Here is a 27,476-nt window from a genome sequence, read left to right as displayed (position 1 = left end):
GTGTTGGAAAAGGTACAGTTAAAGGTAGGTAAGGCCAAGCACAGCTTTTGTGTTACATGACATTCTGCTTTTAACAAACCAGTAAGAAACAATTCTGTGAGCAGCTGCAGCTGTTGTAGCATAGGCCGTGTCATGATGCCCTGCAAGCTTACCCTCCGAAGGAGGAACTCGGCCGGGCAGTCTGCACAAAGTGCTTGGTGCTAGCTCTGACCCTGCTTAGGTTGACAAGAGTTCTACGGCCGGAGTCTGGGGAGAGGGGTGACCTTGCTGTTGAGGGAGTTCCCTCCTGTGTTTTTACCACACAGCGCTTAAAAAGTATTACTAGATCTGACTACCAGACGTTGAACCCGGGGTGATACCGATGACTTCTTTAAACTAATCGCCAAAAATGGGTGCGGTGCTAGGAGTTGGACTTTATCTAAAACATCTGTTCAACCTTGATGATTCAGTGAGTGCTGCAGAGCACGGGTCAAGGCCAGCACACGGAACTCGCGTTCGGGCGCGTTTCTGGTTTGACATTGCTCGGGGCAAGGCTGCGGGAGGCACGTGGCGCAGTTGGCAAGCGCCGAGAGCCGGGAGGCGATAAGGAAGGAACAGAAGCTGAGGCGCGGGGTTTATCGCTGCAGGCTGCGCTCACGGAGCCGAGCAGCGGGCCGCAGGCAGCCACGGCCGCTGAGGGCCGGTGCGGCCCCTCCCGCGCAGGCGCGGAGCGGAAGGGCGGTGGGCGCGCGTGCGCGGCGGCTGGCGCGGCGCCTCCGCCAATCGCGGCGCGTCTCGTTGCGCGGCGGCCCCGCCCCCGGCGCGGCGAAGGACAAGGTGACGGCGCGGGGCCCGCGCTCAGTCTCTGCCGCAGCGGCTCCATCTTGCGAGGTGAGTCGGGGCGGCGCAGGCCGCCCGCCCGCCGGGAACCGGGCTCACCCTCGGGGCGGCAGAACCGCCTCCGCGGGTGCGGGGCCGGGGCTCGGCGGCCGCGCCGTGGCGGGGTTTTCAGGTCCTACGTCGCTCTGCTCTTCTCGCCCGCCTCAGGTCGCCATGTTCTCGTCCATCGCGCCGCTCGCGCGGCACAACCCGTTCTACGCGCCGCACTTCCAGCTGGTGCAGGACGGCGTGAGAAAGCGCACAGCCGAGCCCGCGGAGGTCCCCGCCACGCGGCGGAGCCTGGCGGCCGCGTCCGCCGACGAAGGTGAGAGCGGGATGGAGTGACCCGGCGGAGGCGAGGCCCGCGGGCGTGCGGGGCTGGAGGTGCCCGCGCTGCCCCCGGCACTCGGGCCTGTGCCCGCCGGGGCGGCGCAGGGAATGTTAGCGCTCAGCGGGGCTCGGCCGGGCCGGGAGGGGCCGGCGCTGGGCCTGCGCGCCCGCTTGGAGGACGAGGAAGGGCACGGGCGGGGGAGGCGCTGGCAGTGCTTCCGCTCTCCCAGCGGTGTGTGCTGAGGAGCGGGAGGGGTCCGGGTTTGCCGAGAAAGGACACGGCAAGGTTCTAGTGCAGAATAATCGCGGAGACCCCTGTAGATTCTGTCTTGGGGAGCAGAGAGCGCTTTTGTGGCTCTGCATGGCCTGCAGCTTCGGGCACTGAGGTTGTAGGCCCGTGCTTCCTTCATTGGTGGAGAAGAGCAGCGAGTGAATCTGTGGATTCGAAAGACTGTCGGTCCCATCCTTTTTCTTCTATGCTTTTCACTGGTTTATTCATAGCTGGGCACCTGAATATCTGGGTGCATTAGGGGTGCTTGCTGCTGTTCTTTATTAGTTCTTTTTTACTAGTTATGGGGTGTACACCAGATGAGTTGCTATTTAAAGCACAGGGATGCACTTAAGAGTTAAGTGTAAATGCCTTCTGTGTTTCCCAGTCAATCTGTTGACTGCTGAAGGTCAGACCTCGATGATACTTGTAATACTATAGAACAGGTAAGGGTGGAAAGAACCACAGTGAGTCATCATCCAACAGGTCCAACTTCCTTGCTGAAGTAGGGTCATCCTAAAGCAGATTGCATAGGATTGTGTCCAGATTCATGAATATCTTCAGGGAGGAAGCCTTTTTGGGCAGCCTGTTTCAGTGCATGGTCACCACAGTAAAGAAGTTCTTCCTTATATTCAGATAGAACTTGCTGTGCATTAGTTTCTGTCTGTTGCCTCATGCCCTGTTACTTGGCACTACTGAGAAGAGCCTGTATCCATTCTCTTGAGACCCTCCCATCAATACTTACAGACACAGATGAGGTCCCCTTTTTGTTGTCTTTTCTTGAGACTGAAAAGACCCAGCTCCTTCAGCGTTTCTTCATAAATGAGGTGTTCTAGTCTCCTCATAATCTTTGTAGCCCTCCCCTGGACCTGCTCTGGGAGCTCCATGTCTGTCTTGTACTGAGGGGCCCAGAACTGGGCACAGCACTCCAAGTGTAGCCTCACTAGGGCTGAGTAAAGGAACAGGAGCTACTTGCAGTGGTCTTCCTAATGCAGTGCAGGATCCCCTGTTGGAGTGGTCTTCTTGGCCACATGGACACAGTGCTGGCTCATGGACAGCTTTGCTGTCCAGCAGGACCCCCAGCTCCTTCTCTGCAGAGCTGTTTCCCAGCAGGTTGACCCCCAGCCTGTGCTATTCCTCCCATGTGGGGCTATTCCTCCCCAGGTACAGGACCCTACATTTGCCTTTGTTGAACTGAATTCAGTTCCTCTCTACATGCCTCTCCAACTTGTTGAGGTCCGTCTGAAGGAAGTAGAGGTGGGTGTTAAAATTCTCCTTTTAAGCTGTCAGTAACTTAAGTGTCTCTCTGGTTTCACCTTAAAAAAAAGTAAGTGTTGCTTTCAGCAAGCTACCTCTTCTGAAGTACTGTGATTATTGAAGTATTTTAGTAGACTTGCATGAACATTCATATAATACATGAGACGGGTTAGGTTTTACAAAGTTTTTAAGAAATTACTTGTGGCTTTCAGTGTAGTAATCCTGCTGCCAGCTAGCTAAAGCCCTAAATCGCTCTTTGGTATGCTAAATATATTCAGTAGGTCCACTTATTTCTTTAAAGCATTATGCTTAATCTTCATCCTATTTGTTGGCAGTTGTGGCCAAAGGTGGCCAAAGTTTTTCAGTCTTTATAACCTTTTCTGCTGAGTTCATTCTTTCATGTACCAGTTGGTTCTCTGGCTTTTGTGTTGAGAATGTAACACATTGCAGAAGATATCTGAACTTGCACAAGGTCACACAAAGTCAGTACAAACCACACGACCTTCTGAGATCAGCTCAGGGCATCAACCACAAGGGAGCTCAGAGACCTAGTGTTTTATGACTGGCTCATGGAATTTGTCCTTGTTAACATGGCAGATTGGAACCAAAGATACGAAATAGTTATGATGTAGCTGTCTCAACAGGGTAGATATATTTTTATGCCTTATATTTGTATTTGTGTACCTGAAGGGTGTTTGTCTTAAATCAGTACCTGGAAATGTTAGAATGACTTTCTTGTCCACTGTGCTGCATGTTCAGCTGATTCTCTTCTCAAGTTATGGTTTTTAGAAAATTTGACTCTACTTCTGAAATAGAAAGTCCAGGATCATCTGTGGCTTTATTTTCCTAATGCCACCATACCACTACAAACCTAGGCACATCTGAAGAGCTCAAGTCTAATTGTTTCTGGCTTTCTTAATTGCTGTACCTGAACACCAGGCTGACAGGTCAGTCTGAATAACACTGTAATACACCACGTACATAAAATTCTACTTTTCTGTGGCTACTATAAAAGTCTGTCCCTGTCATTTGAGGAGTGTGACTTCTAAATTACTCTGAAAAGGGCAGTGTGAACAAACAGTTCTGAGATCTGGGCAGCCTGGTAGTGGCTTACAGGGCTGTGGTGCTGTTGGCCAAAGACACAGCCAGACAGAGCTGCCCCAAACAGACCTAGAGTCTGTTCTCTAATTACACCTGCCTGATCTGTGTGTGTTTAACCAGCCATTCTGGAAAGCTGTAAACAGGCTGTTTCTGCTGTCTGCAAATCTGCTAGCATAGCCAAGCTATTTTGGAGCTATGTGTAAGTCCCAGACCAGCGTATTTACAGACTTGAGCAGTGTTTCAATTAAAAATAAGTTATTCTGATAACTGATTTCTAGCTTTTAACTTAGGTTCACTATGGCATCTGTGATTTGATATATATCATTTTAAATAAAGTATTTTTTATTGTTTGGGTAATTTTTAGGAGTAAGATGAAAAATGTAAATATAAAATATAATGTAAAACCTGGAACATTTGTGGGAAGGAGTTCCTTTAAAAGTTACGTTAGCACAGTTATGAGCTGGATAAGCCTGTTAGTGTTTGCTGTTCTGTTGTGCTGTTGAACATCATTGTAAGTTTCTGTTGATTTCATAAATGAAGTCAGAACCAAAAAGATGGCAGAGAAGCTCTGCGTAAGATAGGCTTTTGCTGTCTTTTAGCTTTCATTAGTGTTTCTTGGAGGTAGTTTTTATGAAATTGTAACACTTTTAACATCTATTCTATTAAGTGACACCAGTAGATGTAGCAAAAGTTTGTCTTTCTATTGTGGATAATATTATTTTTTACGTTGCATACTATTTTCTGTATGGTTATTCAGTATATTAATTCTGCTTTTACTTTTTTTTTAATACTGAGCATAGTAGCAGAGCTGTGCTGCTACTTCATGCTTATTTTGTCCTGTTCTTTGTAAACTCAAGTGTTCTTTATGTTTGCACTCGCTCATAGCCTCTGTAGTTTCTTCAAAATTGAAAGAAGAAAATGGATGCTTTTTTCCCAGCTCCAATACCTTTGGATTGGATGGTTTTATACACACATATATATATACTGTATAGAGCAGTGCATATGAAGTATCTCTTGATTAAATGTGACCTGAAAGATTCTTTAATGAACCTTGTGTATGAGCATTCAGTGGGATGATCAATAGAAATCTGCAGTTTCACTAAACAAGCTGTATACATTTGAGAGTCTGTATTTGAAAGACAATTTAAAAGAAAAATCTATGTAAAAATTTGATAAATACCTTAAAATATATCATCATATTTCCAACACCAGTACTATGGAGTTTTATAGTCTCTACTTAAGTACAGAAGTTAAACTGTCATAGACTATTTAATGAAAGAAGTGTTGTCTTTTGAGTACTAGAGGAATACTATTCTTCCTTAATTCTTGGATATAAGAAATTATTGGATGTTGCAACTTGGAGTCATAGTTTCTGCTAGTAACTGCCAGGATTAATTTCTATGGTTTCAGTGTGCTGTGAGCTAAAACTTCACAGTTTCTTCATTTGCTTATTTAAAAGAACATAATCACTTTTGAAGGCTTAGAATCAAGTCTTGTCAGTCCAAAATGTTTTAATTTAAAGAAAAAGAATTATTTTCCATTACAGCACTATATTCAAATAATACAGCATGGGAGATGATTTCAGCTTAGTAGTTTTGAGAAAATAGCACTTTGTTTTGTTTTTTTTTCTGATCATTGTTACCATTTATGATAATCCTATATATGTAATTTTTTCCAATAACTAGAATACAGCTGTGCCTATGGCTCAAACAGATTCTTTGTGCTTTGTGGCCTTGGTGGGATTATTAGCTGTGGAACAACACATACGGCACTGGTTCCTCTAGACCTGGTTAAATGCAGAATGCAGGTTTGTTCTGCATGTTGGTATGTGATGAATGGAGCATGTCTAGTGTGGTTTATTTAATTACTAATGAACTGGAGGCATAAACTATACCCTGGACATCACTGTCCAGCAGTGCATGGAGTTTATATAAAAGCATGGTGTGTCTTTATTTTTTGCTGCAGAATACAGTTGTGAATATGGCTCGCTCAAGTTTTATGCTCTCTGTGGCGTTGGTGGGGTCCTCAGTTGTGGCCTGACACACACTGGTGTTGTACCTCTGGATTTAGTGAAATGCCGTATGCAGGTTTGTATAAACTTAAACTTCCCTTGAGCTTTTGCTTTCTATCTAGCCAGCATATTAAGACTTGGCAGTAGGGATGCAGTCTTTTGTAGGTGACGAGAAGCAAGTAGACTTGAATGCTACTTTATCAAATCTACAGGTGTAAAACTAGCAAAATACCACTTGCAAGAGAAGTAAAGGTATTGCAGATAATCTGGACACACTATTTTTGACAGCATTTAAGGCATGTGTAACTGACTCTATTTGCTAAAGGACATCTACCACAATGTTACTCTGCTGCTTGGTTGGCTGTCCAGCACTATTCCAGTGCTCTTGGACTAAGGAAATAGTATCTTTTGGATCTGTGTTTTTTAGCCTGGAGTGACATGCATGTGTAATTTGATCCATTAACACCGTAGATATCAATGCACGGCTTATGGGTTGGATATTTTCTAATGATGCCACTTTGAGCAGAGTGGCTAAAACTTGATTTGGTATTAGGAGGGCCATCAATGCTTGCAAACTGCTTTCCTTGAAGTGGTTTTTGATTAAACTGAAAGGAGTATCGTTGCATTGCACTTATGGCACTTCAAAATAATTTTGTAAATAGGCATGGATGAAAATATACAAATGGATTTATTGAGGCAAATCTGCAAGAATTAAGCAAATTAAAGCACCCTTGTAAATTTCTGGAAATATAATAGTTAATGATTTCCCTGTTGCATAGGCTGACACTGATTATAAAAATGTCCACTTTGTAATTACAGAACTCCTGAAATTAGAAGGGAGCTATGAATTAGTCAGGCCCCCTTGTCACATGGGAGCATGCACTTGCTTCACAAATGTGTTCTTCTGAATGGCCTTTATTTAACAACATTTACCAGAGAGAGTTCTTCACATTCTTAAAAGCACCTGAAATTGTGGTTTCAAACTAGGAAATCTGTAACTCATCAGACATGCTCAGTGTGGGCTACCACTTCTAAGGGTGGTGATACTTCCCCTTCCCTCTCCAGTACTTAGAGGAAGGTTCAGGAGGGGGGTTCCATGTGGATTCCAGGTATGATTGTGTAAAACCTTTCAGCATTTATCTCTTCACAGATCCAGTACAGAGCATGTTTCTAATCCTAAGTTCTCCAGGAAGAAACCTGTTGCCTGCCCTCTCATGTCTTTTTAAGAAGAGGTCACCTTTGCCATGGTTTAACTGAAACCTGGACACGTGTTACACACCTAATAACTAAGCATGATTGAACATACTACTCTCATTTTACAGTGCCTGATTGAATATCCAGTTTTCTAAAGTTATATCTCATTTTAAAATTGACCTATTTAGGTGGACTAGATCTCGAGCATGTTGTTCCTAGACTGCAGGACAAAACACCAGTCATCACACGTTGGCATGCATGTCCCATAGCTCTTTCTGAAAGCTTTGATGGGCACATGATAGCTTCCTTCTTACCCTCTGAGGATCTGTTAGATTATGTCAAATACGAAAAGTAACAGTGGGGTGTGACTTCATTACATGTTGAAAAGTTTCTGCTAAATTACTTCCTTTCACCTGAAACAAAATTATTCAAGTCAGTCTGTGTTAAATTTCTGATAAGTTAATAAAATCTCACTCAAAATTTTACGAGCAGAAAACAATTTGTATGTAGCCTTTATTGCCAAGTACAAATGTAGAAGTTTCTGAGTACTCTTTGGTCCACTTTTTCTCCATCTGCCTTAGGTTGACTGTGTAGAGAGATGACACAGGAAAAACAACCTTCTCTGATTAGTAATCGGGTGAATCATTAGGTTTCTGGCAATGCTTGAGTATACATAGGCATAGTGTGTAAAAGTAGATGAGACTGCTGACAAGACCCATTTAATTTTTAAAAAATCTGATTTATACATAGTATAAATGATTTATACATAGTATAAATCAGTATGCCACTGATGGTGTAAGAACAGTGATTTCAGTAAATCCTTCGTTACAGTTGCATTGTTAATTTGGAGCATAAAAGTGAAACCAAATTCAATTTGGTGCTTTCTGAGTATTGAGGAACATACTGGCTGTTAAAATAAGTCAGGGTTTGAGACTAGCAAGTAACCATTATGGTTACATTAGTGTAACTTTGTGGTGAGTATATCATCTGTGCAGAGAACTACAGGAAGCCAGCTGTCTGAGGAATAGAAGAATGAAAAATTTTGGATGGGGGTGTGAGAAGGAAAAGAGTAAGTTATATTAAACACTTAACTGTATTCTGTTTAGGTGGATCCACAAAAATACAAGAGCATCTTCAATGGATTTTCAGTGACAATCAATGAAGATGGTGTTCGTGGCTTGGCTAAGGGATGGGCTCCAACCTTCATTGGCTATTCCATGCAAGGGCTTTGTAAATTTGGTTTCTATGAAGTTTTCAAAATCCTGTATGGCAACATGCTGGGAGAGGTAAGCCTTAGATGTTTTATGTAAAGCTGCATGTCTGCAGCGTAATAGCATATTAGTGATAAGGAGTAATCACAAAAGCATGATTCAGTAATAAAAATGCGTGTTTAAATTCCTTTCAGGAAAATGCCTATTTGTGGCGTACTTCGCTGTATTTAGCTGCATCTGCCAGTGCAGAGTTTTTTGCTGACATTGCTCTGGCTCCAATGGAAGCTGCTAAAGTTCGTATTCAGACACAGCCTGGATATGCAAACACTCTACGGCAGGCTTTACCCAAAATGTTTGCAGAAGAAGGCATCTGGGCGTAAGCATCCCTTCATTTTAATTGCAGTTGTTGATATTCAGTACATTTTCTTAATGAAGAACTTGTGCCATTAACTAATTCTGGCCTTAGCTTGTCTAAGCTTTTTTGGTCCTTGTATTTCAAGATAAGACTTTAACATACTTCAGGGTATCTGTGCTGAACTGGCTGTTAATTCCACATGCTCCTTAGATCCATCTTTGTGAGTATCTTTGTGCTGAGTGCTGCTGGATAACTTCAGTTTCTAGCAGTTCCAGTCAGAGATATTCAGCAACTTTCTGGTTGTACAGTCAAAGATGCTTGAGTCATTGGCATGTGAGAGTAACATAACTGCATGTTAGCTTTCTGTTCTGATAGAAGTGGCTGTATATGTACAGGTCATGTCTCACTATCAGGACTTGGCTGGTATGCAGACATTAGCCTTACTGCACTGGTAGTATCAGTACTACATTGCTGCTGTGTGTTGTAATCTGAAAAGCGACTAAAGAAGCTGCTCTGCGGCCTGGGGATCGGGAAAATTTCAATTTGTGTTGCTTTATAAAGGTAGCACTCAGGAATTACTACAACTCAAATTTCTGTAGGTATTGACAGCACTGCAGGGTCAGTGTATGGAAGTCGCATAGTATCAGTGAATAAACTGATTTATTTCAGGTTAGAAATGCACTTTAAATACTGAAGGAAATGAAACTGAGGTTCTTTTCTCTGATTAAGTTTCTATAAAGGTGTTGCTCCACTATGGATGAGACAGATTCCATACACAATGATGAAATTTGCCTGCTTTGAACGTACTGTTGAAGCTCTCTACAAGTACGTTGTTCCCAAGCCAAGAAGTGAATGCACAAAAGGAGAACAGCTGGTAGTCACATTTGTTGCAGGCTATATTGGTAAGGAATCTTTAAGTCCTACCCTTCATTAATGGATTACTGCAAATCAAGAGACCTGTTGCTTTTTAGAGTATTAAGTAGATGTCACTAATATGGGAAATCTTACTTGCAACTTGAAAGTGTGCAGGGGAAGTAACTATAATCAGTCTGTTAGGGGAACATGGGTCTGTAATAGGACACTACTCTTAACAACTCCTATATGTTACCAATATTGATGGCCAGATTTAAAACCTGCAGCTGATTTAAGTGAAAACTTGCATCTTGTTCAGTTTTGGGAGTCTTTAGATGGAAGATTTAGTTTTTTTGTCCGAAGATTTAGGTTTTTTTCCTGGTTGTTTTCTTCTGTTCAGAAGTTTCAGCTGGTTGTGCTTAGTGTACACAGTAGTGGTACAGCTAAAACACCACAGAACTAATGTCAAATTATTCTTTCAGCTGGTGTGTTCTGTGCAATTGTTTCCCATCCTGCTGACTCTGTGGTGTCTGTGTTGAACAAAGAAAAGGGCAGCTCAGCTTCACAGGTCCTTATGAGGCTTGGATTCAAAGGTACATTCTTACTTTCATGTATTTTGGATCAAGTGTTTCTGGTGTTTTGGGGAGGATTTCTTTTTGTCATTCCATTTTGTGCTGCTCACACTTTGATTTGCTCTCCAGGTGTATGGAAAGGTCTGTTTGCTCGTATCATTATGATTGGTACCCTGACTGCACTACAGTGGTTCATCTACGATTCTGTCAAGGTTTATTTCAGACTTCCTCGCCCACCTCCACCTGAAATGCCAGAATCTCTGAAGAAGAAGCTTGGTCTAGCTGAATAGACAACTCATTGACTGACTGCTGGCTGTCCCAGTGATGAGTTTCATGAAACTTTTATATATTTGACTATGTAGAAAACAAACTCTATACAATGTCATTATTGGTTGTGCCCTCATCTCACATGAGGGTTTAAATTCTACCACTGTCATTGCCTGAAATAAATGAGAAACAGAGCGCTTAGTGTCCGTTTACTACTGCATATGTAAGCTTCATTTCATAGTAGCAAATACCTCAAAGACTCTCCTGGCTTCCCCTTCTCCCCCCAAAAAAATATTTTAAAAATGCCCCATTCCACACTTCAGAAACTAGAGAAATTTTACTCTTCCACTTACAAAACAAAGTTAGGCTTTCACTGTTTCCTGAGAAGTGCCAAGAACCTGTCCTTGCACTTTAAACCCAGTGATCATTTGCCTGTAATAAGCTGTTACTGTGGAACAGCTGAACTCATGAATGGCTGAGACTGGAGTCTGATTGGGCATCCTAGTCATGACAGCAGTGTTCCCCACAGAGATAAAAGGAACTTCATGCATATTAGAGCTGTTTCTGCCTTGGGATGGTCATCCCAACTTAACTTATGCTTACTTGACTAATTTCTGCTTCTGTTGGCTTTGAACCACACCAAAGAACTTGGCCCTTCTGATTGTCCTGTGGAATTAAACAGTAGTTGCTACCTCTTACGTAGAGAAAAGCTGATGTTAATAAAGATTTTCAGATATATTTGACTACTATTGGCATACTTCAGCTTTACAAGAAAACAAAAATGGCTTGTATTTTATTCTAGAGTATGAAAAATTAGCCAGCTTTTCCCTACAATTAGCTACAGCTATATTTTTATTTCAGTTATTTTTTTCTGAATTAGTTTAATACTGAATTATGGTTGAACCATGTATTTTTGCAGCACAAGGAACCATACCAGGATTTTTGGACCTTGTTGTGAAGAAATACATGCTCCTCAGCACATAAGAGGAGACAGTTAAGGCAGTGTTAAGGTATTTGTTTTTTATTTTTTTTTCTCAAGTGTTGTAGTGAATGATAACGGTACTGCCTTCTGCATTTCACCTGTTCAACAACCCACAGTTGGTAATCACTGCACCCTATACAGTCCTACTTTGCTCACAAAGTAGAGCTGGAGCTGGCGTGGGTTTTTTTGCAGTACTGTAGACAGGCTGCCTTACAGCATGTGAGCTGTTTATACTCAGCTTAGCTTGGCACTCACTTATGTTATATTGCTTCTTCCTCTTTACTTGGCTCCTTCAGAGCCAAAAGGACAAATTGGGCAGGTGCCATTGGAATATCATAAATGTACTGACTCTGCTGCATCTTGCTGGAGTCAAGGATGTGCCTGCTATTGTAGCATTGAGCTTCTCGGCCCCTGTGAAAATCTTCCAACTTCCAGGATTTTGAATGATTATGTTAAACAAGAAAGCTGGGCCTTAATTTGAATTGTTGCCTTTCAGAATGTGGGGTAAAAGCTAAACCTACACTGTTTCCCTGTCACTGTGGCAGTAATAAAGCACTCTTAGAGCAGCTGGCATCTGCCTCCATTACACAGCAAAGTCAAATACCCTAAATCTAAATAAAGTACAAGTACTTTGTTGTTGAATTAAAATTATTTAGTGCTCAAAGTATGTAAATCTTGTTCCCCCATCGTGAATGGGAAGCTCTGAAATTATTTAATGAGTCATTAAATACTTTTAAGAGGTTCCTTGGAGAAGAGCCTTTATTATGACTTGATCTTCTATCAAGACTGTTGATGTTAAATCACCTTTTGAAGTTGTATGGTACAGATTGCTAGGTAAAACTGTCACTTTGGTGTACTGGTTATTAGTTTTTTTAGAGGCATGTTTTAACTCTAGATTTTTCTTTGCTGAAAGTTCTTTCTAGTCCTGGGGAAAAAGCACTTCTGTCAAATTTTAAGGCTGGCAGAAGAGTGAGACAAGCTTGGCTCATGTAGTGAGGTGGTCTGTTAAAACATCTAGTGCTGAGCTGAATTTCTCGAGACTCATTCTAGATGTGGAGCAAAATCGCACAATTTTTTTCTAGGATTGAGTCAATGTTGCACAGTTGTTACAAATACATACACTAATAAGAGAATCTTAAGTCCATTTTTTCACTGCTCACTGGTAGACCTGAAACTGTCTTTTAAAGATGCTCAGATGATTTTATCGAGGTAGATCTGAGATAACACTACAAGGAGCAGCGAGCAGTCCCCCTTCTGTAACTGAGAAAGGGAAAATACACTGTTAAAGCAGTGTTGTGTTTCAGTGGAAAACCCAAGAGGGGGAGAGAATTGCCTTGCAGCTGCTGGCTTCATTGACATTCAGCCAGAGGATAGTTCAGATGCTTGTTAGGAAAGGATGTTGCTTAAAGGGTTGCCTGCTCGTATTATAAATAAGCTTCAGTGGAAAAAAATACAGTATTAAAATGCATTTAAAAGGTCAGCTTGGTCATTGATAACTGCTTTGTGTATAATGCCTGGTACGTTGGCTGAAGATTGAGATGGAGCAGTGGTGCTTTTGGTGGATTTGCACCTCCATTGCAAGGAAAGTCCTGTATCAAAAAGGGGTACCCCATTTTGGACTTGGGTAACTCCAGACCCATCACTGAACCCCAAAGTGCTCTGTAAAACATGGATTATGTATATGCTGCTTGTGTATATTTTGTGAAGGAGAAAACGTACTTGCTGGTTTTGGATCTGAGATGAGCTTTCTGGTTTAAAGCATACAATCTGTATAAATCTGGAGTAACAACTGCATTTGCACATGAGGTTTGTTTGTATCAGGTTGTACTACAAATGAAATGTGCTGACACTTACTGATACTTGCAGAAATGTCTGTTGCATATCATTTTAAAGTGGGCTGTAATAATACAAATAGTTGTAACTCATTTACATTTCTACATAGCAATGATGTAGTTCACAGTGAAAACAATAAACATTCTGCTTTTTTATAGCAAATATGAGTACCTTGGGTAGATGAGCCTAGTAGCTGCATGAGTAGCTTGTTACAGAATACAATTTTTGTAACTCACTGCTGGGGAGGGAGAAAGATACTGCAAGCAGGAAATTCTTGGCTGAACAGATGTCTTGGTGTCTAAAAGTAGTTTTTATTGTTTTGGGATTGCTTTGGTCGTATGATTTTTCATTATTGATCACTTAATGCTGTTTCTGGCTTTTTGGGTTGTTTTTTTTTTTTTTCCTTTCAAGTTGCTGACAAGTATATTAAAAGGCCAGTTTTGTACCTGAAAGCTAAATTAAAAGCAAAGATGGCCTGCATGTCACTACAGGTTGGGCTGAATGGTCTGTTTTAAATAGCTAGCTGTAATTTTCATTATTTCCTGAATCTCAATCGTTTGTTAAAATTGCAGAGTATCACTGCATGACCCTAGAAATGAACTAAGGGGTTTTAGTTTCACTGAGCCGATACTCTTCCCCACCATTGACAGTACTAAAACAAGGAGGCAAGGTTACCAGTCTGCTTTAAACTTTGGAAAAATGCCTCACTCTCTGCTCACCTTTTCCACTGTAGAAAGAGCTCTCTGCTTAGAGCGGTCTAATTACAAAGCTACTGTAAAACTTCCCATTTTGTGGAGATGTGAGCCTTTAGGGCAAACAGAGATTTGTAAACCTGCGTGTTACGGGAGAATTTCTGATCACTCCTTTTATTGCTGAGGTCAGTATGGTGGTGTGACAACTTTAGATACAGATTATTCTAAAATACTTTTTCCAAGTAAACTACCTTTGTGACTTAATTTTTTTGGTCTTGCTTGCAGCAAGAGAAGTTTCTGAGAGGATTGTCCTGGGAAGGAAGGGTAGGAAGTCTGCGTACATCTAACGGGACAGGGAAATGAATGGTCCTATAATGTTTTTTGCATGCTTAACTTCCCTTGGAAACCACACACAGGACTGCACACTCAGCTTTTCACTGGGAGATGTGTTGGAGAATTTGGAGGTTGAAAGTGAAATCCACAGTTGTTTACCCTGGCTTGTTTTCTGGTTACTGTTCCAAGGAGAGAGTGCACATTTTTTCATGCAGACAGACCTCTGCTGTGTCAAGGCTGCTCAAGTTAACTGTGCAGCTGGAATGTATTTTCCACATTACTTGTGTAGATGCTGCTCTACTGGTCCTCCAGCTCTGTCTCTCCAGATTCTTACTGGCTACTGACCACAAGTGATGCATTCGTAAAATTGAAAACAAAGTAAAAAAAATCACTGTAGCCTGTGATGCCTTTAATCCACAATATTTTTATTGTGTAACCCTCAAACTCCTAAGATACATGTGCATGTTGTTTCAGGTATGATACTCAATGCATACTTTGCCATGACTCTTCTTGAATTTTGCTGCCTCCTTCAAATGCCATTTGGTTATTTTCAGGAGCTCACTTAACTGTGTGGAAGAGTAAAGGGACAGGGGTTGGTAAAATAGCTGTGGATGCTTTTAGGAAAACATGTCTTTTGACATGTTTATTCTTGCCATCCTGTCAGGTGGACTGTAAAGGGATAGAAGAAGGGGGGAGATAGGAATGGGCTTATACCAAAAAGAAGAAAACTAACCAAAGTTGTGGAGGTTGACTGTGGGCAAATGAAGCAAAGAAGGTACAGAAGACCAGCACCATGAAGCAGACCAAAAGACGTGGAATGCTGAATGAGGTTGAGAATAGTGAGGGAGAGGAATGCTTGTCTTCCATACAACTAAGTCTGGTATTTGCAAGATGTTCAGGTATGTCCAATTAAGAAGTTATAAAGGCCTTTCTGTAAATTTTCACTTCTTGACATAAATTCATTTACAGAGATTTTTTGAGTTGCTGTATCAACTTCTAATTGATCTTTATAGTAATTTTTATTCCCATTTAATTTGCTTCCCTCCCTCACCTTCCTCTGCCAAAACCATTCCCACTAATACCTATTTCATTTTCAAATGTCTCAGATCTGTTGTTTTTCAGCACCTGAATAGTCCCAGTAGTTAACAGCAGTAGCCTTTAGGTTATGTCCCAAAAGGAGCTTCTCTTTGCTAATTCTGCTGCTCACTATAGCATTTTACAGACTAAGAAGGAACGAATGAATAACTGTTAGGATTTCTGAGCAGACACCATGACATGGGATGAAGCCACAGGCAGCATTAGTAGGTCTGTCAGAGCATTGTCCCTATAGAGAGTTACGTGTTCTAAAGACAGAACAGTGCTGCACAGTAATTTTGATTTACAATTATAAAGACTCACACAAAGCCTTATACACCTTATTCCATCTAAATGTGTGAAACTTTTTGGAAGGCAGTTTTCCTGAGCATTTCTTGCTTTGCTGCATTTACCTTGTTAAGTATTGTTTTAAAAAGAAACTAGTTCACAAAAATCATAGAGTAAATAAGAGACAAAGTGCTACTGCTCTTTGACTACCTCTTGTTTAGCTGGAAACCACAATTCTATTCCTTCCTTTGCAGCAGGAAAGTGAAACTGGAGATCTGTCATTCTTGGGTCCTGCTTTCTTCACAAAAGCAAACTCTAAAGCTAAGAACATAATTTAATAATTTAACACTGCTTTATTGTACAAAACAAGAAATTTATTAAATATAGCATCTGCCATTCTTTAGAAAGACAAATACATGTAGAGAGATACATTTTTTTGTCCACATTATTTCTCCCTTGAAATAAGTATGACTTTTTCCTGTCTTGTTCAAAGGAATAGGACAAATTTCAGGTTTAGGTGTGCCTCTCAATGAAGCCTTTAAATATTGTCTTCTCAGTACTACACATGATAGGAATTAATGCTCCTCAAACACTGTTCTTTAGGCAGTGGCCTTTCAGTGATCAGTTAATGTCTGCAGTCTTGGTTATTTCATCTTTCACGTCCTTGATCTCAGTCTGAACTCTTGTTAGATTGGCCAATTTCTCATTCAGTAAAGCAATTTCCTTCTCCCGTCGTAACACCTCCTCCACTAATCTTCCTATTCTCAGCGTTAAATCATTTATTAAGGGCTCCAAGATGGCAAACTCCTTTTTAACTTTGTGCATCTTGGGTTTTAAGTCATTTGCAAATGTAACCGTCTTCAGAACTTTCACTCTATCACCTTCAAGATTCAAAAGTCTGTTGGAATGCTTGCTAAAATCACTCCTTAACTCAGACAGTGCCATCTTAATTTGCTCAATTTTTCTTGCGTTACTGGACGCCAGGCTTTGTATTTTTGTACTCCGGTCAATGCTACTGCTAAGGAGGTCACCTATATTTTTTACTGTTGCCTTTTCACCTTCCTCTACTTTATCTTCTAGTGTTTGTAAAGAATCTGTCAGCGCAGTCATTTCTGAGACCAGGCCTGAAATACGCCTTATGTCAGTTTTTACTGTCACAATTGTCAATGTTACATTTTTTGCAACAGAAGCTGCGTTCTGTTCAGTGCTTGAAACTGCATGAAAAAGGCTTGTTAAATTCTTCTCCAGTTCTTCTTGTTTTTTAATTATGCTGCTAGACCATCTTTTCATTGTATAAATATCTTCCTGCAGATATTTAATGTGAGAAATTATTTGAAGATCTTCCAGCTGTTTCATTAAGTTCCAAGTATTTTCACACTAGAGGGATACAAAAATATTTCTAGCTCAATGTCAAAATTCAAGCTATACTTTAATGAAATATCTTACTATTCTGACATTCAATTTGAGTGCAAACCCTGTCTCTAGGAAATGAACTTCTGTTACAACACAACCAGATTTTTTTCTCATCAGTATACATAACAAATGTTAGTACTTCTTCTATTACAACAAAAAAATACAAGAAGGTGCTATATGACTTTCCAAGGTGACCTCTGAAAATACAAGTCAATCAAATGGAATCTTCTTCCATATATATGAATTTTTACGTCTCCATAAAAGCTACTTTAGTGAAGGAGAACTCATGCTACTGCTGGATTTATCTTGATTTGCTAGTTCACTCTTTTATTTTTATTTTCTTGTGATTGGTTCTTGGTTTTCAAATTTGAAAGAAAAAAAGGGAATTATCTGAGTGATACTATCCTGTTCAATCTCCAATATGAAACCAACATGGCTGTATAACATCAAGAAACACTGGTTTCATAGTGTCTTGAATGGGCAGTGTTGCCTGTTTAGTGAAGATTTCAGTGGAGTTCTTGAGAAATTAATGTACAAACCCAGAATAATTTAAAGTAGGTCTGATTAAGTCATAAATATGCGTTCATAATATATCTACTAAGTAATTTCCTTTCCTGAGAAATACAAAATTATCAAGACAATAAGTCTGCAGACTATTAGTGTTGTCCCTGAGATCCAAATTTCAATGAACAGCTGTCAGGCTTATTAAACAGTACTACATCATGTATAAGTAGGTCTATGGATAAACTGGATATTCCTTGCTCCCAAGCATATAACTCCACAGATTTCATAAATTACTTTTGCAGCTCTTAGTCCAGCAGAATTTGGGAAACAATGTTAGTGACACTGTTAAAAATGTTATTTTTTTTCTTTTCAAATGCAAAGCAGTACGAGACATACCATGTAATGCCTAACAAAGAACATCCTACAGAAGAAAAGGTTAAAAAATTTTCTAAAGAACCAAAACACTCCCACAAAAAAAAAAAATCAAACCAGCTGCTATGGAAATACCAGCTGTTTATAGATACCAGAACAAGACAAGGGGGGGTTCTTTACTGGTGTTATCTCTAAGGGTGTATCTAAGCTTCAGCTGTTAAAAATGTACCCACAGTACTTTCCTGGAGCACGAAACCATTATGGTGTACCATACATTAAAAGCAAAGTGCAGCTCTCTCTTCTGAGAACTAAGTGATTAATTGTTTACTGTTACAAGTCTGTGGAAAATAATACACAAAGGAACAACAAAAGAAACTAAGTAGTGAAAATTAAATACAAACTAAAAAGATTAACTTTCCCCCCTCAAATCTAAATACTTTGCTTCAAATTATTTTTAATAAAAAGATATTTTTATAAATAAGCTGAAAAGAATCTTTAATTTGAGAAAATATTCCTTTCCTTCTTTAACAAAGTGTTACTCTCTTCCCCTCTAGCCTTTTTCTCAACCTTTCAGGCTGTTCCAATGTCTCTTTAGATCAATGGCAATACTTCAGCTATACTTGACATAGGTTTAAGTCACATTATTTATAAAAATGTGCTTTTTCATCAATGAAAAACCTAAGTCCAAATTCACTTAACCCCTTTCTGGTCATTTTCTAAGTTAAAGCTTTCTAAAGCTACTTCTTTTGCATTTGAAGATACTGCTATGCCAGGCCCTGTTTCCAGAACAGCTAGTTCATGCTTTACTTTGAACAAGCTGCCATTGGACTGTAGGCCTTCAAGAGCCTTCTGCATCACCACTGTATCAGACACAGTTTTCAACATGTCATTTTCCACAGCGTACAGCTGTGTCTTCAAGTCCTCTATCTTTTTCTCCATACCAAGCAAGTCACTGGACAACTTAAGAATAGAGTGAATAGCATTTTCAATTGTTGGCAAATGGGTCTTGCACTCCTCAACTTTAGGTTCACAGTTTGCAAGTTTCTGATTTAGGTCTGTGTCCTTGGCTACCAGACTATTCTGTTCTTCTTCTAGCTTTTCAACTGACTTTGCATCCAAGTTCAACTTTTGTTCAACTCTAGAGAATTCATCATCTTCTTGCTTTTTTAGTGTTCTGATGTTTCTGACTGTACTGTCTTCCAAATCTCTTACTCTTTCTGAAAGGGATTTAATTCTTTGGTCAGCTTCATTAATTTTGGAAGTAACTTCTGTATGTATGAACTTTGCTTCCAATTTTAAACTACTAGCATTTGTGTTCATTTCATCCAGGCTTCTTCTCCAGGAATTTGTAACATTTTGGAACTTCTCATTAATGCTCTGCATCTTTAGAGAGAGAGTCTGTTCATTGTTCTGAATATCATTTATGATGTTATGAAGAGAAGATATTTCCTGCCCAAACTCAGTCATCACAGAGATGGATGAGGCAGCTTCTCGCAGGATACTTTCAGAAGACTCAAGCTGCATTTACAACACAAAACAATGTCTGTGTCTACTTAACAAAAGTAAGAACAGAAAAGCATTTCCATTTATTAAGGGAGAATAAAGTCCCTTAAAAGCCACTATACTTGTTACAAAGCTCCTCCATGGTGCGTTTCCATGTTTCATCTTTAAAATATTGTTGGATTACCCTAGCGTGAAAATGTCATGGAAAAAAGGTATGTCTGTTGTGGGACTTCTATAGCATATATGCAATTTTCCATGCTTGTTTTTTTTTTTTTTTTGTCTAAAAACACAGTAAATACCATGTAACATTTTGCCATCTTAAGTATAGCATATAAATATCCAAATCACATCATGTATAAATGACATTATTCTGAGATCAGTGCTGAAACAAAATCATTGGCATAAGCCATGCTGTGCTACCATCATTATCTGTAAGGTATCAGGGATAATTTTGGCAGCCAACACAGCTTTTCTCCTTGATAATGTCACACGTGGTAGTATTTTTTTCATGACTTCTGGATTTTATTATCTATAACTTTATTATGTCTTTATATTATTAAAATAGGTCTACTACATCAAACTGCTGGTAAACTTTCTTCAAGTCAATGTACATTAGAATTGCACATGAAAGAGGAGCAACAGAATGAAATGTGCCCGTATGTAAGTTCTTCAAAATAGTTTAGTTTCTAAAAAACAATACTGTGATACAACCACTGTATTCACATACTGGAACAATGGCATGGATTGACATGCTTTGTCACATGAAATAGTCTCTCAAAGCCTATTCCTAGGCAAGTAAAACACATTATGAAAACTTACTTTAAAACAGTCAGTTAAATTAACAAAATAACAATGAAGTAAATAATGACAAACGTTCACCAAAGATTATCCAATTAAGATGTTAATGATTACCTTTTCAGAAATTAAGTTTACTTTATTTCCCACATCCAGGATTTTTTCAGCTTCTTGATGTAAAAAATTGTACTTCCTTTCCAGATCAGCAAATTGAGTTGACTGCTGAAATAGAAACCTGCAAATTTCAAGTAAAGAAACAGAAAGCATAGCTTCTTAATTAGCATATATTAAATATTCCAGGACCTGATTCACAGCAAATTGTTAGTGGAGGGATTTGTGTTCACAGAATTTGCTAGATCAATACATGACAGAAAAAAAAAAAAGAAATTGATCTGTTTTGATACTGGAGTTATCTCCCAAAAGAGAACATGGAAGCATCCATAAATGCCTTTGCTTTTACACTGCATGCCAAGGTAACTAAGGCACTGATGCTGCTAGGATACTTTAAAACACCTTTAACAAAGGAATTTGACCTTTACTTAAAGGCTCCACCTGATGAACAGTTTATTACACTGCTGAGCAAAACATTTACAGAAAACTCTAATTTCTCCTGCAGGTATTTAGAATTCATGAGCAAGGCACCTTCAACATGATATAACAGATGGAGCTTCTATAGTAACTCGCTGCACGCCCATGTTTCCATGCTTGTGAATACTGCTACTCTTTCCTTGATCCTTCTGGCTTTAACAAGTTTCTACAGACACTTAGCCCAAGCACACTGTTAATATGTAAATCATGCAGCCCACAGAATACAAAAGAAAGTAGGAAAATCCTCTTTAGAGATTTACCTACCAGCTCACCACCAGGCAAACAGCAAGGGAAACAATACTCAAACTCGTCCTTGAGTCCATGCAAAAGGAATTGTGATAATTGCTGGTCCTGGGACTTGCTGGCTTCCCATAATTACTGTGCTTCTCAGTCTTATGTGAACCTTCACTTGTCTTGGATGAAGAAATACCTTTTTTCCTTGGTTTAACTTCAGACATTTTGTGGTTTTAAAAAGCAAAAGCAAAGGAGAGAGCTAGGGAAAAAAAAAACAAAACACAAAGGACTGGTTTTTACTTCTGACTTTTAAACAGCCTCAAACTTTAAGTACAGAAATACATGTTTCTTTTAGTGCTCACCATGTTTCCTAGTTATGTGAACTTTTGTAAAGTATCATAATACTTCCATTTGCTTTCTATATTACAGAGCACTGCTTTCATATTTTCTCCAACTGACTTTCCAAGCTCAAGCTAATTTCACCTTTCCATAAATATTTTGTCTGCTTCAGAATAAGCTATTTTAAATATGTATTTAAAATTGCAAGAATTAAATGTATCTTTCTTTTTATAGCTGATGACTGTCACAAGCTCATCAGCAATTTCAGCAATGAACTTATGTTTTACCTGTAGATTTAAAAAAGAATTATTACCTACATCACACTAAAAGGGAAAAGTAAATTTTTCAATTAAAAAAAAATTGCAAGTCAAGCTTTAATTTAGAAATAGTTCTGTTGTAATGATCTCATGTCATCTGTAAAACCACAAACATCACTTAACAAAAAATCATGATAGAAAACTTCAGAAGATTTATGAAAGCATGCCTCTAGAAAAAAGAAAAACTGAAAGTCCTATTGGCAAAATGAATGTCAGAAGAGATCGACACAATATGGATCTCCAGCTCATATTTTAACCAACCAAATACAGAGTGTAGTTTTAAAGCCTAAAATCTTCCATCATACTGCTCAAGACACACTTGATCCTTTACAGAGTTGCTTTAGCCTAATTTGAGACCAAACAGTTCTGCTGGACTTTTGGATCACTTCGCAGCATTGCCGCTTAGTCACATATCAAAATATAAATATTTGGAGATACTTACGTAGCCACATACAGGGGTAAAAGCCTTTGTTTAAAATCTAATCTGTCATGCAGGTGTCTTAAGAGCTGTGTGAGACACAGTACTAGGAAGCACTCTCTGAGCTTGAACTATGGAGAAAAAAAAAAAAAAAGCTTTCCATTAAAAAAACCCAACAATTCCACCAAAACAGAAAAAATTGTATTTTGAAGCTTTTAAAACATCTTTGGGTTCGAGAGCACATATTATGAAGTTAAAATGGAAGGAAAAGAAAAAAAGCTCTGAATAGTAGTTAGGAAAAGAGTTTAACAGAGAAAACAAAAGCTCTGCTTTAAAGGAGTGGCTTCAGTGCGCAGCCCGGTGCGGTACAGGATGAGCCGCAGCTCCCCAGAAACCCTCCCGGACCTCCGGCCGTGCTGGGTCTGCTCCCCCAAAGGGACCGACCGCGCTCCCCGCTCCCCCAAAGGGACCGACCGCGCTCCCCGCTCCCCCGAAGTGACGGACATCCCCTCCGAGCCCCCAGCCCTGGCAGTCCCGGCTCCCATCTCCCATCCCTGCGGCCGCTGCCCCGTACCCGCAGCGCTCCTCCGGCCTCAGCCGCGGGGCGCGGGAGCGGGCAGGGCCGCCCAGCCCCGCAGGCACCACGTTTGCAGGCACCACGTTTGCAGGCCCCGGGGCCCCTCCCCTGGCCGCGGCCGGTGCATCGCCGCCCCGTGCGCCACGTCCGGGGCCCGCCCGCCGCGGGCAGGCCGCGATCCCGGCAGGCACGGCCCGGCAGGCACGGCCGGGGCTCGGCGGCTCCGCGCCGGCGCGGGAGGCAGCGCGGGGCTTTGTTGGGCGGCGAGCGGGCCGGGCCGGGCCGGGCCGGGCCCGGAAGGAGGAAGCGCTGCCGGCACCGCCTTCCCGGGAGCCGCGGGGCAGTGGCCGCGCCTCGGGGCTGGGGGCCGGAGGCTGCCGGGGCTCCGCGCTGCCCGCCAGGTGAGCGGCGTGACGGACACGCAGGGACGGGCCGGGCCGGGCCGGGCCGAACCGGACCTAACCTGAACCGAACCTGAACCGAACCGAACCGCGGCGGTTCCGCTGGGGCGGGGTGGGGATCAGCGGTCTGAGCGCCTCGGTTGCTGCTTCGTTCGCGGCTGACTGCAGCGGCACGGCGTGAGTTAACGCTTTGTTTTGGGGTTTTGTGGAGCGATTTGTTTTGTATTTGCTTCGCGTGTGGCAGTATTATTATTATTATTGCTATTATTCTTATTATTATTACTACTTCTATTATTATTATTGCTATTATTATTATTATCGTTGTCCGTTTTTCGACCGGGCGAGCTATAGCGTCCCCATTCCTCCGCGGTGCGGTGGGATAAATGTAGCGTGGAAGGCTTTCCTAACTACGTGATTCTCACTAAAATAGGAAATTTTCAGAAGATAGGAAGTTCTGTCTGCGCGGCGGAAGAAGCGCTCCATCACGGGCTTGTGTTCTACATCTGCCCAGCTTATACACGAGAGAGTGCCGGGGAAGGGGAACGCTTCTGCAGGCACCTGCACAGAGCGGCTGTGCAGGAGTCTGGACTTGTTTATGGAGCTTTCCTGGCAGGAGTGTGATCGGAGAGAGCGTTTTGATCGACTGGGACTCTTAAAGTCGCTGATCAGTTCTGGGGAACCTGTAGTCAATAGTTTTCACCCTCTGTTTACTTCAGACTTTCGTTTTTTGGCGGTATGGAGGAAGTAGGCAAGTTTAAAATTGCGTGTCCAAGTGCTGATAAAGAAAGGCCTAGCACAGTCAGTGGCAGTGTTGGGTGCTCCCTCTTCCATCATAAGGCAAGATCTAAGTGTCCTTTTATGGACTCTTGAACTTGGAGACAACAACGTGTTTTCCCATGCAAATGAGACCAGTCCTCTTAATCAAACTGTTGTCCCAATCACATGATCCAAGGACTTAAAAAAATTGAGGGATGTAGTGAGTGAAGACCTTTTAATAGGGACATTTAGCAAGTTGCTAGTATGTGAGAAGCTTGTAGTCTTTGGTTTTGTATTTCTGAAAGTGTTCATAAACATAAATTCATAGGAACGGGGAAAAGAATTTGTATTTTTAGAATTAGCAGGTGCTTTGCTACTCTTTCTGAATTAACACCAAAATGTATAAGCTGTTTAAAAACTTCTTTCCTCATGCTTGCAACTTATGTTCCCAGTCTGACTTGACTTCCCCTTCTCACCCCGTTCTTTTTCATGCTGAAGAAATATGGACGTCAAGAGTAGAAACTATTTGCTTATGAATCGTCAAGCACTGGAAAATGACATCAAGACTTCTTATATTATGGATCATATGATTTCTGATGAAGTACTAACATTACAGGAGGAGGAAAGAGTGAAGCAACAGGTAAAATTGTCTCTCACTGATGTTTCTCTTCCTAGTCTGCTCTCATATTTTACCATCCTTTTTAAAAATAGCAATTTCTGACTGTCTAATTCCTGGATTTGTCAAATTCTAAAGTGTATGCCTAGCACACAGTTTTTGTTGCTCTTAAAAAGGTCAATGGCTTGGTAAGTTAAAGGCTGTTTCTATAACTATAAGTAGTCTATAATTTGCAGAGTCAAATATTAAATTATTTCTGAGGTTTCTTAGTTTTGTATAATACCTCTTATATTTTTTTTTTCCCCTAGAATACACAGAAGGAACGAGCAGCTATGCTAATAAACATTATTCTTACAAAAGATAATAATTCATATAGATCCTTTTATAATGCACTGCTCCATGAAGGCTACAGAGATCTTGCTGCACTTCTTCAGGATGGCATCCCTCCTGTCTCGTCTGGTAACAGAAAGAGTTCAATGGATGGAATGACTTCCTATGGTCAGTCTAACTACAGCAATCCCTGGGCTTCAGTGTGAACACAAGCTGTCTCTTTTGTTCCTTGGAAAGTGACTATGTGTAATACCTGTTCCAATGAAAAAGGAGCAGTTGATGCATTTGTTTGTTTTGGCAGTGTAGTAACTGTATCTCTATTTTATCTGCTTAATATGGCAGGAGGGTTACAACAGTTACAACTTTTATAGGTCATCTTGAAAGTGTTCTTACTGAATAATGCTTATTTTAAAAGGCAGGAGACCTGATGCTCTCACGGTTTTCTCTAATTTGTAACATTTTTGTTGTAAGTGAAAGGAAGACTCTCATTTGTATGTATTAGAAGAAAAACTTGTAGCCTCCAGAATTCGGATATTTATCCTGAGGAGTAATCTGGAATCTCTGAACCTACATTGATCTTGTTGATCATTGATTAGTTGATCTAATTATTAGGTTACTTAATTCTCTCTACCAGATCTTTTAGTTACCCTATATAAGTTCCATAACTTTTACCTGCATAGTCATCAGTATCATCTTTGAGCGAAATGAAATAAATTCGTAGTTTCTCATGGGCAGAACCTTCTAACTGCATGTGACTAACTGCCATATTTACTGGCATTCTACATTTATTAAGTGTCAGAGGCATGTGGAGTTCAAGGCTATCTTAGATAATCAAAGTTTTTCAGTTATGTCACCCCATATGGCCACAAAGTGGGCAGATGAAGTGCACATTGCACTTCCTGTTATGCTTGACCTCTTTCAAGTTGTGCTATCTCAGCTTAAATCAATGGAAGTCTTGCTTAGACCCAGTGCTGTGCTGTGGACTACCAAGGAAAGGCCTTACAGAGCATCCTTTCTTTTCTGCTGCATGCATGGTGTGGTGACTCCTGCCTCAGAAAGTGACTTGATTGTTTGGTATAGCAATGTTGAGCTCCTATGTTTGCCACAGTTTCCATGGGAGATGTTAATTCTCTTTTCACTTCTAGGGAACAATCTAACAAGCTTTCCCCTGCAGTTGTTAATTAGAACACAGTTTTAGATAGGGGGCTGGTTATTTCTAAAAAGCAGTATTTTTTCAGTAAATGGTATTTTGAGTCCAGCAGATTTTAGGGCATTTTTATGGGACATGAGGTGGGGAGGGAGCCCACTAGTTATTTTGGATGAAGAGTTGTTTGGTTGGGTTTGAAGAGGTATCACATTTAGAACTCATGTTTTATTTTGATGTTTCTTGTTCTTAACTTTAGTGAAGACGGTTCTCTGCGAAGGGGGCGTTCCACAGAGACCAGTTGTGTTTGTCACTCGACCAAAACTGGTGGATGCTATTAAAAAGAAACTGTACTGCTTGCAAAATGATCCAGGTTGGGTCACAGTTTATGGAATGGCAGGCTGTGGGAAGACTGTTTTAACAGCAGAAGCTTTAAGGGATCCTCAGCTCTTGGAAGGTACTTGCAGAAAAACATCTGTATTTTTATAAAATCACTATGAGTATGCACATATTGGACATGTAGGGTGCAATATATGTCTCTCTGAATGTGATTTAGGTTTCTAAATTTCTTGGGCGATTCTGAAATATTTGCTTGCAACATACAACTTTCATAAACATTTAGTGGTCTAGGACCACTAAGTATTCTATTAGGTTGTAGAAAAAGGTTTTGAATAGCTTTTCACCTTAGAATCTGCTTTGGTTTATGAGAGTAGATGCATCCTTAATTAACGTGAAACTGTTAGTTCTGTTAGTGCAAAATAATATATTTGGTTATATTCTTTTTGGGCATTGCTTGTAAGATCCTCAGACTTCTCTCTTTGCTGTATGAGTTTAAAAAATCTTGCTCTAACTTTTGGATCTATTTTAATAGTGACAGGCATTTGTGGGTGATTAGCATTAGCTTAGCTTGGAGTAGATCATAGATGCAACTGCTCAATGTCATTTTTCCTATTTTATTTATTTTTCCTTGCATAGGAGGAGAAAGTAGGACTTGGCATTAAAGAAAAAAATTATGTAGGGATAGAAACTATAGCATCCTCTGCTGGAGTTGACTCTTCTAGGTATATTCTTCATCACTGTTTCAGGATTATTTTTACACCCCAGAACCTGAACTCCTGCAGTACTACACACTTAAAAGTGTAAATGGAAGGTCAGACTAGCAGAAAGATGGATGCAGAAGGGGCTGTGGAGGGGCAGGAACCAAGATGTGTAGAAAGTGATGGTGTGAAATTCCTGTGGGAACTTTTCCTATAGAGTCTGTTCTTTTAAAAATAAACAGGAGGTCCTGTAGAACCATCCTTTGGTGTCAATAGTAGAGTTGTAAGGTTGGCTTGCAACAGACTTTACAGGTTTGTGTTTTAATTAATGCTGACTTACTACTGTAAGTTGCTATTAAATATTTAAAATTATTTAAAATGTATAGCGTGATTAAGATTGCTTTTCTTGCTAGATTGCTTTCCAGGAGGAGTTCACTGGATCTCTGTCGGGAAACAGGACAAAGCAGGGCTTCTCATAAAACTTCAGAATCTCTGCAGTAGATTGGAACATGACTCCACTCTTTCACAAAGACCACTTAACATTGAGGAGGCTAAAGATCGTCTTCGTTTGCTGATGTTACGCAAATACCCCAGGTGATGTCAGTGAAATCAAATACTGTTCTTTTAGCTGATAAAACTTTGCAGGGTAACTTT

The 27,476-nt window shown here is 40.6% G+C and overlaps 3 protein-coding genes and 1 non-coding gene across 11 annotated transcripts in view; 3 read left to right on the top strand and 1 right to left on the bottom strand.

The window, feature by feature from the left end:
• Nucleotides 1–808: 808 nt before the first annotated feature.
• On the top strand, nt 809–10,471 carry SLC25A3 (solute carrier family 25 member 3). Of its 2 annotated transcripts, XM_062492349.1 has the most exons (8): nt 809–870; nt 1,027–1,183; nt 5,780–5,901; nt 8,126–8,305; nt 8,425–8,606; nt 9,315–9,487; nt 9,920–10,030; nt 10,139–10,471. In XM_062492349.1, the coding sequence occupies exons 2-8, from the start codon at nt 1,033–1,035 to the stop codon at nt 10,297–10,299; spliced, it is 1,080 nt and encodes a 359-aa protein (XP_062348333.1). In that variant the 5' UTR covers nt 809–870; nt 1,027–1,032; the 3' UTR covers nt 10,300–10,471. The 2 variants fall into 2 exon arrangements, with proteins under 2 accessions (XP_062348333.1, XP_062348334.1); XM_062492350.1 differs by lacking the exons at nt 809–870; nt 1,027–1,183 and adding an exon at nt 5,584–5,621.
• LOC134043883 (small nucleolar RNA SNORA53) lies at nt 8,782–9,021 on the top strand. The gene has a single exon (XR_009933198.1). It is a non-coding gene; the product is annotated as a small nucleolar RNA SNORA53 (small nucleolar RNA).
• Nucleotides 10,472–15,914: 5,443 nt separating the features above from the next.
• IKBIP (IKBKB interacting protein) lies at nt 15,915–22,574 on the bottom strand. Of its 3 annotated transcripts, XM_062492346.1 has the most exons (5): nt 22,536–22,574; nt 21,986–22,092; nt 20,918–21,146; nt 20,183–20,300; nt 18,296–19,285 (listed from the first exon to the last, which is right to left on the bottom strand). In XM_062492346.1, the coding sequence occupies exons 3-5, from the start codon at nt 21,109–21,111 to the stop codon at nt 18,458–18,460; spliced, it is 1,140 nt and encodes a 379-aa protein (XP_062348330.1). In that variant the 5' UTR covers nt 21,112–21,146; nt 21,986–22,092; nt 22,536–22,574; the 3' UTR covers nt 18,296–18,457. The 3 variants fall into 3 exon arrangements, with proteins under 3 accessions (XP_062348331.1, XP_062348330.1, XP_062348329.1); XM_062492347.1 differs by lacking the exons at nt 18,296–19,285; nt 22,536–22,574 and adding an exon at nt 15,915–16,855 and having other exon boundaries at nt 21,986–22,486; XM_062492345.1 differs by lacking the exon at nt 22,536–22,574 and having other exon boundaries at nt 21,986–22,486.
• Nucleotides 22,575–22,863: 289 nt separating this feature from the next.
• APAF1 (apoptotic peptidase activating factor 1) overlaps nt 22,864–27,476 on the top strand; it is a 30,680-nt gene continuing 26,067 nt past the window's right edge. For 4 of the 5 annotated variants that reach the window (XR_009933179.1, XM_062492341.1, XM_062492343.1 and 1 more), the window contains exons 1-5: nt 22,973–23,116; nt 24,194–24,335; nt 24,620–24,809; nt 26,045–26,242; nt 27,236–27,416. Coding sequence is in view for 4 of the 5 variants with exons in the window: in XM_062492341.1 (XP_062348325.1) it covers nt 24,198–24,335; nt 24,620–24,809; nt 26,045–26,242; nt 27,236–27,416 (707 nt within the window). In the remaining variant the exon portion in view is untranslated. Of the gene's footprint in view, nt 22,940–22,972; nt 23,117–24,193; nt 24,336–24,619; nt 24,810–26,044; nt 26,243–27,235; nt 27,417–27,476 lie in introns of those variants that run through there. The other variant, XM_062492342.1, reaches the window with a different exon arrangement.

Source organism: Cinclus cinclus, chromosome 4 (genome assembly GCF_963662255.1).
Source record: "Cinclus cinclus chromosome 4, bCinCin1.1, whole genome shotgun sequence".
NCBI lineage: Eukaryota > Metazoa > Chordata > Aves > Passeriformes > Cinclidae > Cinclus > Cinclus cinclus.
This window is presented reverse-complemented; position numbering and strand designations above follow the sequence as displayed.